The following is a 15482-nucleotide window of genomic DNA, read 5'->3' as shown; positions in this document are numbered from 1 at the left end:
TAGTTTGAAGAATCTTTATTTGGAAAGAGTAAAATTATCACTTCTGCTTTACCTAAACAGTGTTGCTTTGGTATGGGAGAGTATGTCATGGGTTCCAGCTTACTAGAGAATTTGTCTGTTCTTAGGGCTATATACAACCCATGTGGAATGGGAACAGTGAATTTCACTTATTATTTTGATTACATATTTATATTGCAGCAGTTCCCAGTCAGGATTAGGGTCCTGTAGTCCTGGGCACAGTATAAACACACAGAAAGAAACTGAGGGGCTCCTGCTCTAAGCATAGTTTGTGTAGCTTTTCTGTCCTCCTCACTGTGATGAGGCGTACCAGGTCCTTCATGGGCCTCCTCGTGGATGCCCTGTGGTCCTACCACACCCTGCCCCAGGAAAGGAACAGCAAAGGCGGGGTCTCCAGGCCTGCCTAGAGAGGCTGCTTAGAAGCAGCCAATTAGAGCCTAACAGGCTCAGATAAAAGGATCTGCAGGGCCTGCGAGCAGCTCAGTTTGTGACTGAGGCTAGATGGCAAAGTAGGGGTTCTGCTCTGGCCACCGGTGTGTGACAGGCTGCACTTACAGCTGTGGGAGAGAGGACCTGAGAACTGTAACCCACCCCAGAAAGGGGGTGCAGCTTGTTTAAAAGCCTGAGACGGTCTAGATTCAAAGGGCCCAGAGACAGGGCTGAAGACGCTAACGAGGGCACACGTTACTCCTCGTCAGGGCATAAATTCTCATAGAGAATCTCCCGGAGCCCCCATGCTGCCCTCAACAATCTATTAAAAACTCCAGGGGGGTTGACATTTTTTTACTGGAGCTCTGCTCTTCTTTGAACCTTCGTTAACCCTGGAAGGGGTTAATAGTTGACTATGTGACTGGGCTGGAGGGCTGAGCCACTAAAGACCTGCCTAGTGAAGTCAACAACCTGCAGGGGGTGCCAGGAGGATAAGATTGAAGTGCCCCACACAGCCCTTAGAGGCAGAATGCAGGAGAACTGAATGTCCCTGTCACACCCCCTCATTTCTGGGTCTGTTTTTAATTTTTGTCTGCCAGGTCCGTTGGCCTTCATTAAACAAACTTTGTTCTTATAGTCCTTAAGACTGCTAGAAACCCAACAACCATATCTTAAACAGAGCTGGGAACAAATAAGTAGCATTTAGCCTTTCTGTTCCTGTGTCCTTCCACAGTTCTCAAATTATTGCCTGTTATTGGATGTTGTTTCCAAGTGGCATATTATTTAGGTGAATAGCTGGTTAATAGGGTAAAACGGCTTGAGTCTTAGCATAGTTCTCTGGAGACGGCTGAACATCTTTTGAGTAGAGGTAAAAAGAAAAGGAGTACTTGTGGCACCTTAGAGACTAACCAATTTATTTGAGCATAAGCTTTCGTGAGCTACAGCTCACTTCATCGGATGCATACTGTGGAAAATACAGAAGATGTTTGTTTTTATACACACAAATCATGAAAAAATGGGTGTTTATCACTACAATAGGTTTTCTCTCCCCCCACCCCGCTCTCCCGTTGGTAATAGCTTATCGAAAGTGATCACTCTCCTTACAATGTGTATGATAATCAAGGTGGGCCATTTCCAGCACAAATCCAGGTTCCCCTCCCCCCTTCAAACAAACCCACTCTCCTGTTGGTAATAGCTTATCTAAAGTGATCACTCTACTTACAATGTGTATGATAATCAAGGTGGGCCATTTCTCCTCCCCACCCACGGCTCCCCAATACCCTCCCTCTGAACTGTGAACCAACATGAGAAGAACCTCCTTGGCTTCAATGAGAAATCCTACTAGGTGCACAGAAATGGTGATTTCGCTCTAACCCCCCCAACCTTTTCAATTCTACGGTAGTAGTAACTTAAGGATGGCAGAAGTTGGATGTACGTGAACACAACTCCCATTGAAGTGAATGGGAGTTTTCCTTGAGTATCAAACAGCCGTGTTTGACCCCTAGCAATTTAAACTGTTTATCCCTGATGAAGCATTCTAACCCGTGAGACAAAAAAAGTCCTGAAATGTAATGTAAATGACCTTTTGGACATCGCCGTCAATTTGGGATTGTACGGTAAAAATAAAACATAGCGCAATATCTCTCTCAAAGTACAGTTGGCTCAGCTTTTATAAGAACATCTGATCTAAATTCCAAACAGTTTAAAATACTTATTTCCTTAGTTGTGGTTTTTAAGACTTGTGCTGAAACTTTTTCATGAGTCTGGTGCTCTTTGCTACTTTTTCTGACTGTAAAGACACTAGACTACAAAGCTACAATAATTTCTTGCTGCCATGAGGGAGTTTTTATAAGCTGGATTGTCTGTCTGTGTTAGAATTAATCATACAAGTTGCTCTTAATTATAGTAGTGCAAGCCCATAAATCTAATATTTAATACAAATCTTTAGTCTTTTTCATATTTTAACTGAATTTTTTTATCTGTTTCCAGAGAGAATGCAGAAGGGGGAAGAATAGTTGTAGAAGTTGATGAAAAAGTGGCAAAAGTCAGAAACATAAAGGTAAGTTTGTTTGTTTTTTCTTCTGCTTCTTAAACTCTGATGGTTGTAGAATAATTATGAAATTCTGTAGGAATGTATAGCTGTAATATTATATTACAGGAAAGGAAGGAAATATTAAGAAAGAATCTTTAATTGGCACAGATATGGCGTTTTAGAATTGCCATGAACATCTGTGTTTTTGTAAGATAAAGAACATCTAGCTGTGCTTCTCTTACTTTCTGTTTTCTGTATCTATCAAAGCCTCAGTACTGTGGCTGCATACCATCGTTCAAGCCTGTCAGTAAATTGTTAGTAACAGTAAGATAATCACAAAATCCCAAACGTCTGGATAACTTTCTCTTTCCTTTTCTCTTTTTTTCTCCCACCATTTGCAGTGAGATGTGATTGCAACTAATGTGTGAAATTGAACAAAATGTATTCAGCCACAGTTAAGGCTTTGATGGGTGACTAGGAACACTGAGAATTGATTTACTGCACCCTCCTTTCTTTCCTTTTGGGATTCTTGGAGGCTACCTGCATGGGACATGAGAACCAGAGCTGTGTTTCAGACACTGAGGCTTTTAATGCTGCTAAGCTACTCAGTAAATTAGTAAAATGGGACCAAAGTCTGTGTTTCCATGCTCTTTCCTCTTCAAAAGGCAAATGAATGAAATGTAGAATAATCTAGATAACTGTGGGAATTCTAAAGGACTCATGTTTTCTTGCTTGCTTGTTTGCTTTTTTGTTTATATCTGCATTGTCAGCCCAATTATATTAGAAGACTTGTTCAAGAGAATTAGTATTTTAAATTTCTTAAGAGGAAGCTTGGCACAGATGAGATGAATGGACTTACGCCTTTTACCCTCTTGTTCTGGCTGCTAATCTGGGCTCTATCCTGTTAGGATAGCAATTGATAGTGCTCAGCAATGCGAGAGATGCCAGAGGGGGAAGTAACTGCTCACCTGCTGCACATTTCCTTTCTTTATCATGTATAAATATTATGGCCCCAATTCTGTAAATTGCTCCATATGGGCCAACCTTGAATCAGTTTGGCTCTGTGCAGGTGCAGGGCTCTCCCCATGTGGAACAGTTTGCAGGATTAGGGCCTAGGGACCTATGGAAGTATTTCCTTTTTCAGCACTTTAAAGCTTTGCACCTAAAACTGACATAGCAAAAGACGGTAGGACTGTAATTCTAATTTAAATCTTTGAATAACCATTGCTCTTCTACCCTCTAAAATAAAGTCAAATTAAGATTTCCTGGTCTACTTACCTAGGGACACAGGGTCCTAGAACTAAAGCAAATTGAGCTAATGTCAGTAGCCTAACATTTGTTTCAACAATAGAGTTTCTGGTACCTTATGAAGATTTGGTTCCCTTCGTCATGCCTATTTGAAAATAGGTGAGAAATTATACTGGTAATTTCATAAGGTAATTAAAGTAAATGTACAGACAGAGCAAATAGGAGGTCACAATAAGATGGCACAAATGTTGAGGAGTTTGCAGAGACCAGGTGTTCTTGAAAAAAGAAAAGGAGGACTTGTGGCACCTTAGAGACTAACCAATTTATTAGAGCATAAGCTTTCGTGAGCTACAGCTCACTTCCTCAGATGCATATCGTGGAAACTGCAGCAGGCTTTATATATACACAGAGAATATGAAACAATACCTATTCCCACCCCACTGTCCTGCTGGTAATAGCTTATCTAAAGTGATTTCCAGCACAAATCCAGGTTTTCTCACCCTCCACCCCCCCACACAAATTCACTCTCCTGCTGGTGATAGCCCATCCAAAGTGACAACTCTTTACACAATGTGCATGACAATCAAGCTGGGCTATTTCCTGCATAAATCCAGGTTCTCACATCCCCCCCACCCCCATACACACACAAACTCACTCTCCTGCTGGTAATAGCTCATCCAAACTGACCACTCTTCAAGTTAAAATCCAAGTTAAACCAGAACATCTGGGGTGGGGGGGTAGGAAAAAACAAGAGGAAACAGGCTACCTTGCATAATGACTTAGCCACTCCAAGTCTCTAATAAATTGGTTAGTCTCTAAGGTGCCACAAGTCCTCCTTTTCTTTTTGTCTAATAAATTGGTTAGTCTCTAAGGTGCCACAAGTCCTCCTTTTCTTTTTGCATAGAGACTTGGAGTGGCTAAGTCATTATGCAAGGTAGCCTGTTTCCTCTTGTTTTTTCTTACCCCCCCCCCCCCAGATGTTCTGGTTTAACTTGGATTTTAACTTGAAGAGTGGTCAGTTTGGATGAGCTATTACCAGCAGGAGAGTGAGTTTGTGTGTGTATGGGGGTGGGGGGGATGTGAGAACCTGGATTTATGCAGGAAATAGCCCAGCTTGATTGTCATGCACATTGTGTAAAGAGTTGTCACTTTGGATGGGCTATCACCAGCAGGAGAGTGAATTTGTGTGGGGGGGTGGAGGGTGAGAAAACCTGGATTTGTGCTGGAAATCACTTTAGATAAGCTATTACCAGCAGGACAGTGGGGTGGGAATAGGTATTGTTTCATATTCTCTGTGTATATATAAAGCCTGCTGCAGTTTCCACGATATGCATCTGAGGAAGTGAGCTGTAGCTCACGAAAGCTTATGCTCTAATAAATTGGTTAGTCTCTAAGGTGCCACAAGTCCTCCTTTTCTTTTTGCGAATACAGACTAACACGGCTGCTACTCTGAAACCAGGTGTTCTTGGTAGTTTTTCCATTTTAATTGTTTTACTGATGGTTATATGCGTCAAACATATTCCAGAGTCTCCTTACAGTTCTGTCTTCAAGAAGGACCTGAAGTGTGTGTTGCAAGTTTAGAGTCTTAGTGAAAGGATTCCTCTGGAATAAGCCTAGAGCACAGATAGATAATAAAATGGACGAAAAACTTAGCAGGTTATAATGCTCAGCTAGGCTACAGCATAGTTAACAATCAGTATATTTAGTATTAGGTCATTTTAGAGAGGTTTTCTGTATATATGTTGTGTGCATTTTTGTGTGTCAGAGAAAAGGCAAAAATAGCCTTAAAGCTTAGCATGTACACTCATAGTAGTCCATGTAAACAACTTCTCTGATACAGAATTATCTGGTGATTTGAGAAGAATATCTTTTGAAGGCAGAAAATATGCTACAGATCAGACAGGTAATATCACAGCAGTCAGGTTAAGCTAGTCGGCCAGGATTTCCAGAAGTGACTAGAGTGTTTGTGTGCCCAACTTTGAAACAACTGAAAGAGGACGGATGTGCAGCGTGCAGGTGCTCAGCCCTTTCTGAAGCATGCAAGAAAAATGGGAGCTTCCTCACCACCTGCCTCAGTTGTGTAGTGGGTTGTTCCAATGGTCCCTTTTCTCCCCAGCCATTATGCCTTCTGCCCCTTTTGCCTTCTTGGGGGAGTCTCTGACAATCAGGATAGTGTTGTGGGGATCTGGGGATCAACCAAGTCTAGGTTCACTGCTCGGATTTATCAGGCCCATCTGGGAGTCCCTCCCTGAAATGATAGTAACTAGGAAGAAGCAATCTGTAGGCTTCAGATATGCAACTGAACCTAGTTAGACTGAGATTTTGAGAGAGAGCCATGAAAGAAGTACTTTGCTTAGGAACAGAGGGATGGAGGGTCTTCCTTACCAGAAGTCTGGCAGGGAATTCTGGAGCCATAAGAGCTGACCTGCTTATATTTTGTTTGGTATTTCAGACTAAGTTTTATGAAGGGAGAGACATTGCCTTGTCTACATACCAAAGTTTCACTGCTTGTAAATATACCAGTATGTTAAAGTGGTACAACCCCCAATGTGGATACAGTTATCAGTATAAAAGTGCTTTATATATGCCAGCAAGCTATTTTTGTACAAGAAGAGAATAAGCTATAGGTATATAAGGCACCTATACAGCAGCATAACCATTTCCACACTAGGGTTGTACCAGTATAATAACTTAGATTTGAAAAAACCCCAAAACCCAATGTACCCCTAATGAAAATAGTTTTATACCAGTGCACAAACTGTGTAGCTGAAACCTTTATGTTAATAGGTAGCCTGTCACTTTGATTATAAAACTGAATTTTCAGAGATAAAGTATTCATTTTATCTTGTTGCAATAGGCGGTCAGGGCTCCTAGTTAGCCACAATCAGCCACTGCAGAAAACAGTGGAGAGCTCTCTTTTGGGTTACAGCACTTATAAGGCTTCTGAATAAACCTCATTCATTGAAGATAATCCTTTTGAATTAACTGATCAATAGACTAGCTTACATTTTAACACTAGCCAAAGGAAACATCAGCTGGAGTTAATTCAACATGACTAATTTAGAATCATGTGGGTTTCTCCATACCTGATGTCCTTTTTCATCTAAGGATAAATGTACGGTGTCTCTTCCCCGCCACACACAGCAGCAAAACTGCTGTTAGCAAAGAGGCTCTTTTAGATGGTCTTGTATAACAATTTCCCCAGTAATCTCCATAAATTATGAAAATACTTAGCATTTACAGTGCTTTTCATTCATAGATCTTAAAGGTAGCTAAGTGTTATCACCATTTTTCAGCAATAGTGGCTTGTTAATGGGAAATTTAGTGTTCCAATTAATAGTGAATTTAACTATTTTCTTTTCTACTTATGCTATTGCCAGATGTCAAGATTGCTAATTCTGTTGTTGCTAATGTCAGTGTTACATATGAACCCACCTATTTCTGGCTCATGTGTGACTCAAGATTTCCTCCTTTGATTTGGGAAGAGGAAGTGTGTGGGTTTTTGGAAAGTTCCTTGCGCACTTGCTTGGTGCAAACAGAAACATCTTGTTTGGAATCAAACAATGACTTGTGTAGCAAGATCTGTTTGATTTCGGTAACTTCTTGAGTCACCTTTTATGAAAATGATTATTTTTACAAAGCCATAGGCATACATGGCACTTCACAGCTCAAATAAAAAGACAAGCTCCTGCCCTTAAGAGTTTACAGTCATCAATATTACACCTGATTCTGCAGTCCTCATTCACAGGAGTAGTGTCATTGACTCTTAATGAAACTTTACGAAATCCTTTAAACAGCTTTTTCTAATATCAAGAGACTGACCCCACCTCCAAACTCTCGCAAGGGGAGGGAAGTGTGTTTAAAAACAGATTTAAAAATTCCAGTAGGGGTTATTCCATTCTTTGCACAGATTAATTTAATGTATAGCATCAGACTTCTTACAATCAGAGATGAAAGCTGAAACCATGAACAAGGTTAAAATATGTATTGTGATAGACCCAGGCCAGTTGGGTACAGAAGAGTAACAGAAGGCAGATATACTGGCTACTGGATTAACAGTTTTCTGTTCCCTGACTGACCAGAGCAGGGGCTGCTCCAGGCTAATGAGAACACCTGACTCCAATTAACCTGCAAAGAGTCAGGTGAGGCCATTAAGCTAATGTGACCACCTGACTCTAATTAAGGCCCCTCTGATAATATAAAAGGGCTCACTCCAGTCAGGCAGAGAGGAGTTAGGGAGCCAGAGGAGAGAAAGTGTGGCTGAAGGGCTGGTTAATGAAGACACCCTCAAGTCATTGGTAAGGGAGCCCTAAGGTAAGGGAGAAGCAGGAGGGCTGTGGGGAAGTGTCCCAGGGAAATGTAGCAACTGTGGCAGTAAAAGGTTGGCTGCCAACAGCTGCTACCATTAGGGTCCCTGGGCCGGAATAGAGAGCGGACCCGGGTTCCCCCCCAACCCACCACTACAGAAACACCTCCTGGGAGGAGAAAACAGGCTTCTGTCAGGATAGGAGGCTAAACTGTTTTGGCATAAGGCCATAGGAGCAACAGAAACTGTGGAAATTCTGTCACCAACCTCCATTGCTGGCTTATGATGAAAAGGGCTCAGTAGACTGTATCCCTGGCCCTAGAGAGAGAAGGGCTATGTGGAGGGTTGCAGTGAGCCTCTGAAGCTAGCATAAACCACCTGGAAGCACGGGACCCAAGGGGACAAGGTTGGAGCTCTGCCACAGTATGTATTTATATATTTTTAGAAATGATGTACATTATAAAGTAGCACAGGGAAATTTTATTCTGATTAACTGATGGCTGTTTAAACTAAAACTGTACAGACCAATATTGGGTATGTCTTCACTGCAGGTTAGCCTTGCCCCAACTCACTTCCTCTCCACACACAAACTTCTCACCTGTATTTAGTGGTGCTTTCAACCTGGGCTAATTGGCATGTCTGTGGGTATAGATTAAAACTTTGTAGTGAGGACTCTAAGCTAAACCACTCAAAAGTTGATAGCCCTCCACTGCCTTCCCAGAATTCCCCATGTGTGCCTGGAAGGGGCAGACAAGTTCTTCTACAACTTAATATGAAAGAATTGTAGAGAAGCTCAGCTTACTGCAGCCCAAAAGAGCCATGGGATATGCCCCTCCAAATCCTAATGACACATACAGATGAGTGTAGCACTCGTGAGGTGGTAGTAATTCGGGTACGGCTTTGCAGTGTGGCTACTCAAACATGGGCTAGGCTAGGTGCTTAGACCTGAATGCCAGTCACCCAAGCTACATTTTTAGTGAAGACATATATCCTAAATGAAATACTTCAGTAACAAAAAGTAGTAGCTCCAGCCTATGCTATGTCTGGAGGGTTTGGTTGTGATTACTGGTTAATCAAAACTCAGGATTTGCTCTGGGCACTTCATAATCCATAACACACTGAAGGAGGAGAACTGATAAACTGTTAATACAGCAAGGTAAAGAAGGAGAGTAGATAGGCTTGTGATTAAAGCGTAATACTAGGAGTTGGGAGGTGTGGTTCGTATTTCTGGCTCTACCATAAACATAGTCATTTAACCTCTGGGATTTGGTTTCTCCATCTGTAAAATGGGGATAATGCTTTCCCACCTAAAACGGACGTTGTGAGGATTAACTCAGTAATGCTTGTAAAATGCTTGGAAATCGTTGAATGGAAAACGCTTAAGTGCATTGTACTTTTTTTGAAGTAGGAGAGAAGTGGTGAATGAACTGCTCAGTGAAAGTTTTACTAGCAGCTTTGTGATGGATCCATCCATATTTTTTCTTTGACTTTTGTGCAAGAAAACGAAAACAGCATGAACTTGGAGCCATGAATATTTGTGTTGTGAGAGGGGGAAAAGTATATCCTGGACAAAGTTTTTAAATTATGCTCTTTGGTAATCCTCAAATTCAAGTGCTCTCTCTATCTTCCCCCCTATTCAGGTAGACAATAGGCTTGAGGGCCTGTGGGACACAAGAGAGAAGATTGTGGCTTTTGGCTTTGATTTCTGCTATTGGTCAGTTGATCCTGAAGATCCTAAATATGCATCTCAGGAAATGGTGAGTAATTTTTCAGTTCTCCGTGTGTGTCCTGTTTTGTCCTTTTATTATTGTGTTTGGTGAGGAGGGGAGGATATAAACCCTCAGTAACCAAGTTTGAGATTCTAGTGTTTGATTTATTTTTCCTGGGACCGTCTTTTTCTTATTCTGTTGATGATGTATCAGTACTGTGTGGTAATATCACAGTCCTTCAATTTTAAAATAAAAATACTGGAGTACTCTTTCTACTAGTTGATATACATCATTTTGACTGTGTCATCAGCTTTCTGATAAGCACTCATGACCTGAAAAGACAAGAAGCCTGAGGGACTCCAGTTAAAGCAATGAAAAATAATTGGGAGTCAGATTCTTGAGGGAGAAAATGATGGTGCTCTATATAAGTGCTGACCACAATCCCAAACTTAGTCCACAGAATCAGAGTAGCTTGATGTTTCTTCTGAAATGATCAGCAATGAAGTGAGATTTTAAATGGCAGCATTAAACTTCAATGTTAACACCATATTGTCCTGAACAATACCAGATTAACTCTGAGTTTTTAATTAAAGAGTCAGAAATCTCTCCTTACCAACCAGCACTCTTCCTAGTTTGATAGTCCAAGGTTTGTTTGGTTAAATTCAAAGGTCATAGGGATATGTGTATTAAAAAAAACCCCAAAAATGATGAGGTTCACTTTCTTTTTTTTCAGTAACCCAGAAGTTCTTGTAAAATGACAAGTAATTATGGGAAAACAGCCCCTACTTTCTCCAGACATATCCTATCTGTGTGCATTCAGTGTTTTATCTGCTGATAGTGGTGATTTAAAACATGTTTTTACTACTTTTTGCTACTGATAGACTTGGAAGAGCCAACACATCTAAGAGGTTGCTGTATCTATTTGATCTTGTCCATCAGTTGAATTGTTTACTAAATTCCAATCATTATCCCTGTGCAGGCCTGTTGAAGACAATGGAGTCACACAGGTGTCACCGAGGACCAAATTAGCCCTGCAAAACCTGTTTTATTGGTGATGATGTGCACAGTACCTAGCTTTACTCTGAGTCTATGCTGAATTTGCAAGGTAGCAGTTCCAAAAATTATGGATCTGCCAAGGAGAAACCTAGCACAACGGTGGGAGGAGGCTATTGGGTATTTCTTTGCAGCTCCTTGATTCATTGGGTGGCTCTGTGCTGGCTGAAGCTCTAACCCAAATTAGAGCATCCTGACAATTGTGCCAACCTTTGTCAGCTTGCAGTGGTCCCCAAAAAACTGTAATCCAGCTAAGGATAGCCAGAGCGCTATGCCTCTAACATTCTCCCTGACCGCCTGCTACAATCATAGAATTGCAGGACTGGAAGGGACCTTGAGAGGTCATCTAGTCCAGTCCCCTGAACTCATGAGAGGACTAAGTATTATCTAGACCAGTGGTTCTCAACTGAGCTGCTTTCAGGGGGCCATAGGGCCCCACGGCTGAAGCCCGGCACTCCAAGCCCTGGCACCCCATGGGGCTGAAACCAGGAGTGGAGCCACAGGGTACCCTGAGCCTCAGTGCCTCTCCCTGCCCCCAGAGCTAACATTCCAAGCCCAGCACCCCCCATGGGTCTGAAGCCAGAAATGTGGGGCTGAAGCCCTGAGCCCTGGCATCCCTGTGGGGCTGAAGGTGGGAGCACAGCCATGGGGCTGAAGCCCAGAGCCCTGGTGCCCCTGTGAGTCTAAAGCCCAGAGTCCTAGCACCCTGCAGGGCAGAAGCCTTACCTCCCCCCAGCCCCGTCACCCTGTGAGGTTGGAGCCCTGAGATCCCCCTCCATCCCCAGCACCCCACGGGACTGAAGCTCTCAGCTCCTCCCCACAGCCCCATCACCTCTTGCCCGGTGGCTGAGGTTCGGAGCTCTGAGGCCCCCCTCCCACTTTGGCTGAAGCCATGAGCCCTAAGGTTCCCCCCCCCCACTCACTCTCCCCCCCCCCCCCCCCGGGGCCCTGGAATTCATATAGCATGGGGGCGGGGGCTCAGAAAGATAAGGGTTGAGAACTCCCGATCTAGACCATTCCTAACAGGTGTTTGTCTAACCTGCTCTTAAAAATTTCCAATGACAGAGATTCCACAATCTCCCTAGGCAATTTATTCCAGTAGTTAATCATCCTGACAGTTAGGAAGCTTTTTCTAATGTCCAACCAAACTGTCCTTGCTGCAGTTGAAGCCCATTTTGTCTTGTCCTCAGAAGTTAAGGAAAACAATTGATCTCCCTCCTCGTTGTAACAACCTTTTATGTGCTTGAAAACTGTTATGTCCCCTCTCGGTCTTATTTTTTTAATATTCCCTCATAGGTCATGTTTTCTAGGCCTTTAATCATTTTTGTTGCTCTTCTCTGGACTTTCACCCATTTGTCCACATCTTTCCTGAAACGTGGCGCCCAGAACTGGACACAATACTCCAGCTGAGGCCTGAGTAAAGCGGAAGAATTACTTCTTGTGTCTTGCTTACAACACTCCTGCTAGTACATCCCAGAATGATGTTTGCTTTTTTTGCAACAGTGTTACACGCTTGACTCATATTTAGCTTGTGATTCACTGTGAGCCCCCAATCCCTTTCTGCAGTACTGCTTCCTAGGCAGTCATTTCCCGTTTTGTACGTGTGCAGCTGAAGGTTTCTTCCTAAGTGGGATACTTTGCATATGTCATAATTGAATTTCATCCTATTTACTTCAGGTCATTTCTCCAGTTTGTCCAGATCATTTTGAATATTAATCCTATCTTTCAAAGCTCCTGGTATTGTCCGTGAACTTTATAAGTGTACTCTCTATGCCCTTACCTAAATCATTGGGATTAAGTGGTGAGGTGGAACAAGAGCTGGGTCAGCTGGCCACATGCCACTATTTTCCAGGGTTTTCGCACTATCAGAGCAGTTTTGAGGGGCAGGAATGCATCAGAGAATCTGACTCTTAATCTTTTTCTGTTTCAATTGAGCACATGATATAGATAAACGGTAAACAAAGAATCCAGGATGCCTTTTTACAAGGTCCCTATTCAGAATAGAGGTGCACTTTAATTATTGTTAAGGGAAGGATTTAAATATGAAGGAATTTAGAACTGATAAGGTGTTATCTGGGTTATAGTCCCCAGATCTGATCCTTGGCAGACCTGCTTTATTGTGGTGCTCTTAATATATTCTCATATTAGTTCCTAATATAATTAGGGTTGGGAGTCTATCTGTGGGCTCATTGAACAAAGAAACTTTGCCCTTACTTGCAAATGGAATGGGAGATGGAGTCAGTCCAACATGCCTTCCCACAGATAGGGAAATTAAGGCATTAAGAATTCACTTACTCTTTCTCCTGAGTGTCTGGATGTTGAAGGCAGCTACCATTCTGCTCCTAAAGAGGAGAAAGCCCAATCAAAGGTAACTACTGAAAATCTGTACTCAAAGTAGGGCTTTTTGGCAGCCGAGGAAGTGTGGAGGCAGTAAAAGCAAAAGGTCTTCTGCATCTGCCCTTTTCTCTAAAATGGTTAAGTGAACTTTGCTTCTACTTTAAGGATTAAAAATTGATGAGATATGTCTCATTCATCAGTGTCGTTGGTTTTCCCCCTTCAAATTGACCTCTCCAACAATTAAATTGGGCGGGAAGAAGCTTCTTTTCTGTGTGCCTTGCTGCAAACACAGACTTCTGTTTCCTCTCATCTTTATAACAATACAATAAGAAACATTTTCTTGTTCATTTTCTAGCAGAACTGTTATCAGTGTAGTTGGCTTTCCAGCTAGGATGCCTTTGCATAAGCATTGATAAATACAACCCACTATGTCCTCTTTATCTCCACTTATGAAAGTGTGCCACATGAATTCAGCATTGGCTAGGGCAATAAAGTACTCTTCATTCTTCTAAAACAATATTACAAATAAAGAAAAGTTTAAAATGTACCATAAAGTGGCCTTGTGTAGTCACTGAATGCACCTGATACCCAGGGCTAAAAGGTTGTTGGGTGCTGCTCCATATACCTGTTATGTCATTTGCAAGCCAGTGGAATGTCTGACTTTTAAAAGAACAACACTGTATTTAGAAGCAAGGGAATGCAACATGAAAGGGTTTAAAGATGGGTTGGTGCTCTGAAGGACATGGGACAGTGAGTGATTTTCTGTCACTAATTTCCCCAACACTTTTTTAGGATTTTTATAGCACATGTAATATGTAGTTCCTAAGGGGGTGCTGGAGAAATGTGCTTGCTTTTGTGAGTTTCAGACTCCTAATATTGTTTGAATGAAGTTCCTTGTATTTAATTCCATGTTTAAAATCAATACTCTATCACTGAGTACATACAGATTCAGTTTCCTAGCAGCTTCCTTATTTTAGTGATATTATCAGCTACTAAAGGAATTAAATAACACTGACATACAATAAAGCTTTCTTCTAAAGTTTGCCTGCAATCACTGTATTTCCTTACAGTGATGTCTTGTTGTGCCAACTGTTATCGCAGGGGCTTGGTTTATTAGCTGAATGATGAAAATACTCTACCTTCAGGCATCTTTCTTGAGAATACTGTCTCTTAAAAAGCTGTGTCCCTTCTTGTCTTCCGGATGAGATGTCAAAACAAGTTCCTAACAGCTTCTAGTCATTATAGAGATCCAATGGCAATGATAGGAGTAGGGGTATACATCCATGTATCTAGGCCAAATTCCAACTCTTTCAATTTATAATCTGCCTCTATAAATTTCTCCTGCAGTTACCCTTGTATGTGGTATTCATTTCAGGTCCTGTTTTATTAAACAGTTGCTGTGTTGTGCTCCAGAGATGGCTACACTTCATAATATTACTATATATTCCTGTATCGCTTACTTGCTTCACAGGTGGTTTTGAGAGGCTTAAGGTGTGTCTATGCTTCCATCTGGGGTGTGTGATTCCTAGCGTGAGGAGACCTACTCACGCTCGCTTTCATGAAGCTAGTATGCTAAAAATAGAATGCAGCTGCAGTAGCATGATCTGTAGAAGGGGCTAGCTGCCCCAAGTGCATTCCCATCAGAGATGCTAAGTATGAATTTAAGGTGGCTAGCCCCTCCTCCTGCTTTTGCCACATTCTATTTTTAGCATGCTAGCACAGGGTTGGGCAAATTACAGGCCACATCCGGCCCATCAGACCTTTTAATCCGGCCCTCGGCTCCTGCCCAGGAGTGGGGTCGGGGGTTTGCCCCACTCTGCGTGGCCCCAGGGGAGCAGTCAGCATGACCCCCCCCCCGGTTTCTACATAGTATGCAGAGGTGCAGCCAGGCGGCTCTGTGTACTGCCCCATCCACAGGCACTGCCCCCATGGCTCCTGAACAATAGGAGCTGTGTGGGCAGCACCTGTGGATGGGGTAGTGCACGCAGATCCGCCTGGTCGCACCTCTGTGTAGGACCCAGAGGGTGGACGTGCTTCCAGGATCTGCTTGAGGTAAGCACCGCACAGAGCCTGCATCCCTGAGCCCCCCTGTGCCTCAATCCCCTGCCCCAGCACTGATCTCCCCCCCCCCAGTCCCCTCAATCCCAGCCCAGAGCCTGCACCCCCAGGTAGAGCCCTCACCCACCCCACCCCCCGTAACCCAATAGCCTGCCCCATCCCTGATCCCCTTCCTGCCCTCTGAGCCCCTTGTTCCTGGACTGGAGCACCCTCTTACACCCCAAACCCCTCATCCCCATCCCCAGCCCCACCCCAGAGCCCGCACCCACAGCCAGAGCCCTCTCACACATCC

The 15482-nt window shown here is 42.9% G+C and overlaps 1 protein-coding gene across 5 annotated transcripts in view; it reads left to right on the top strand.

The window, feature by feature from the left end:
• STARD9 (StAR related lipid transfer domain containing 9) overlaps positions 1-15482 on the top strand; it is a 244365-nt gene that overhangs the window by 23375 nt on the left and 205508 nt on the right. For all 5 annotated transcript variants that reach the window (XR_012159442.2, XM_073348593.2, XM_073348592.2 and 2 more), the window contains exons 2-3: positions 2437-2506; positions 9674-9790. Coding sequence is in view for 4 of the 5 variants with exons in the window: in XM_073348593.2 (XP_073204694.2) it covers positions 2437-2506; positions 9674-9790 (187 nt within the window). In the remaining variant the exon portion in view is untranslated. The remainder of the gene's footprint in view (positions 1-2436; positions 2507-9673; positions 9791-15482) is intronic.

This window comes from Lepidochelys kempii, chromosome 6, assembly GCF_965140285.1.
Source record: "Lepidochelys kempii isolate rLepKem1 chromosome 6, rLepKem1.hap1, whole genome shotgun sequence".
NCBI lineage: Eukaryota > Metazoa > Chordata > Testudines > Cheloniidae > Lepidochelys > Lepidochelys kempii.
This window is presented reverse-complemented; position numbering and strand designations above follow the sequence as displayed.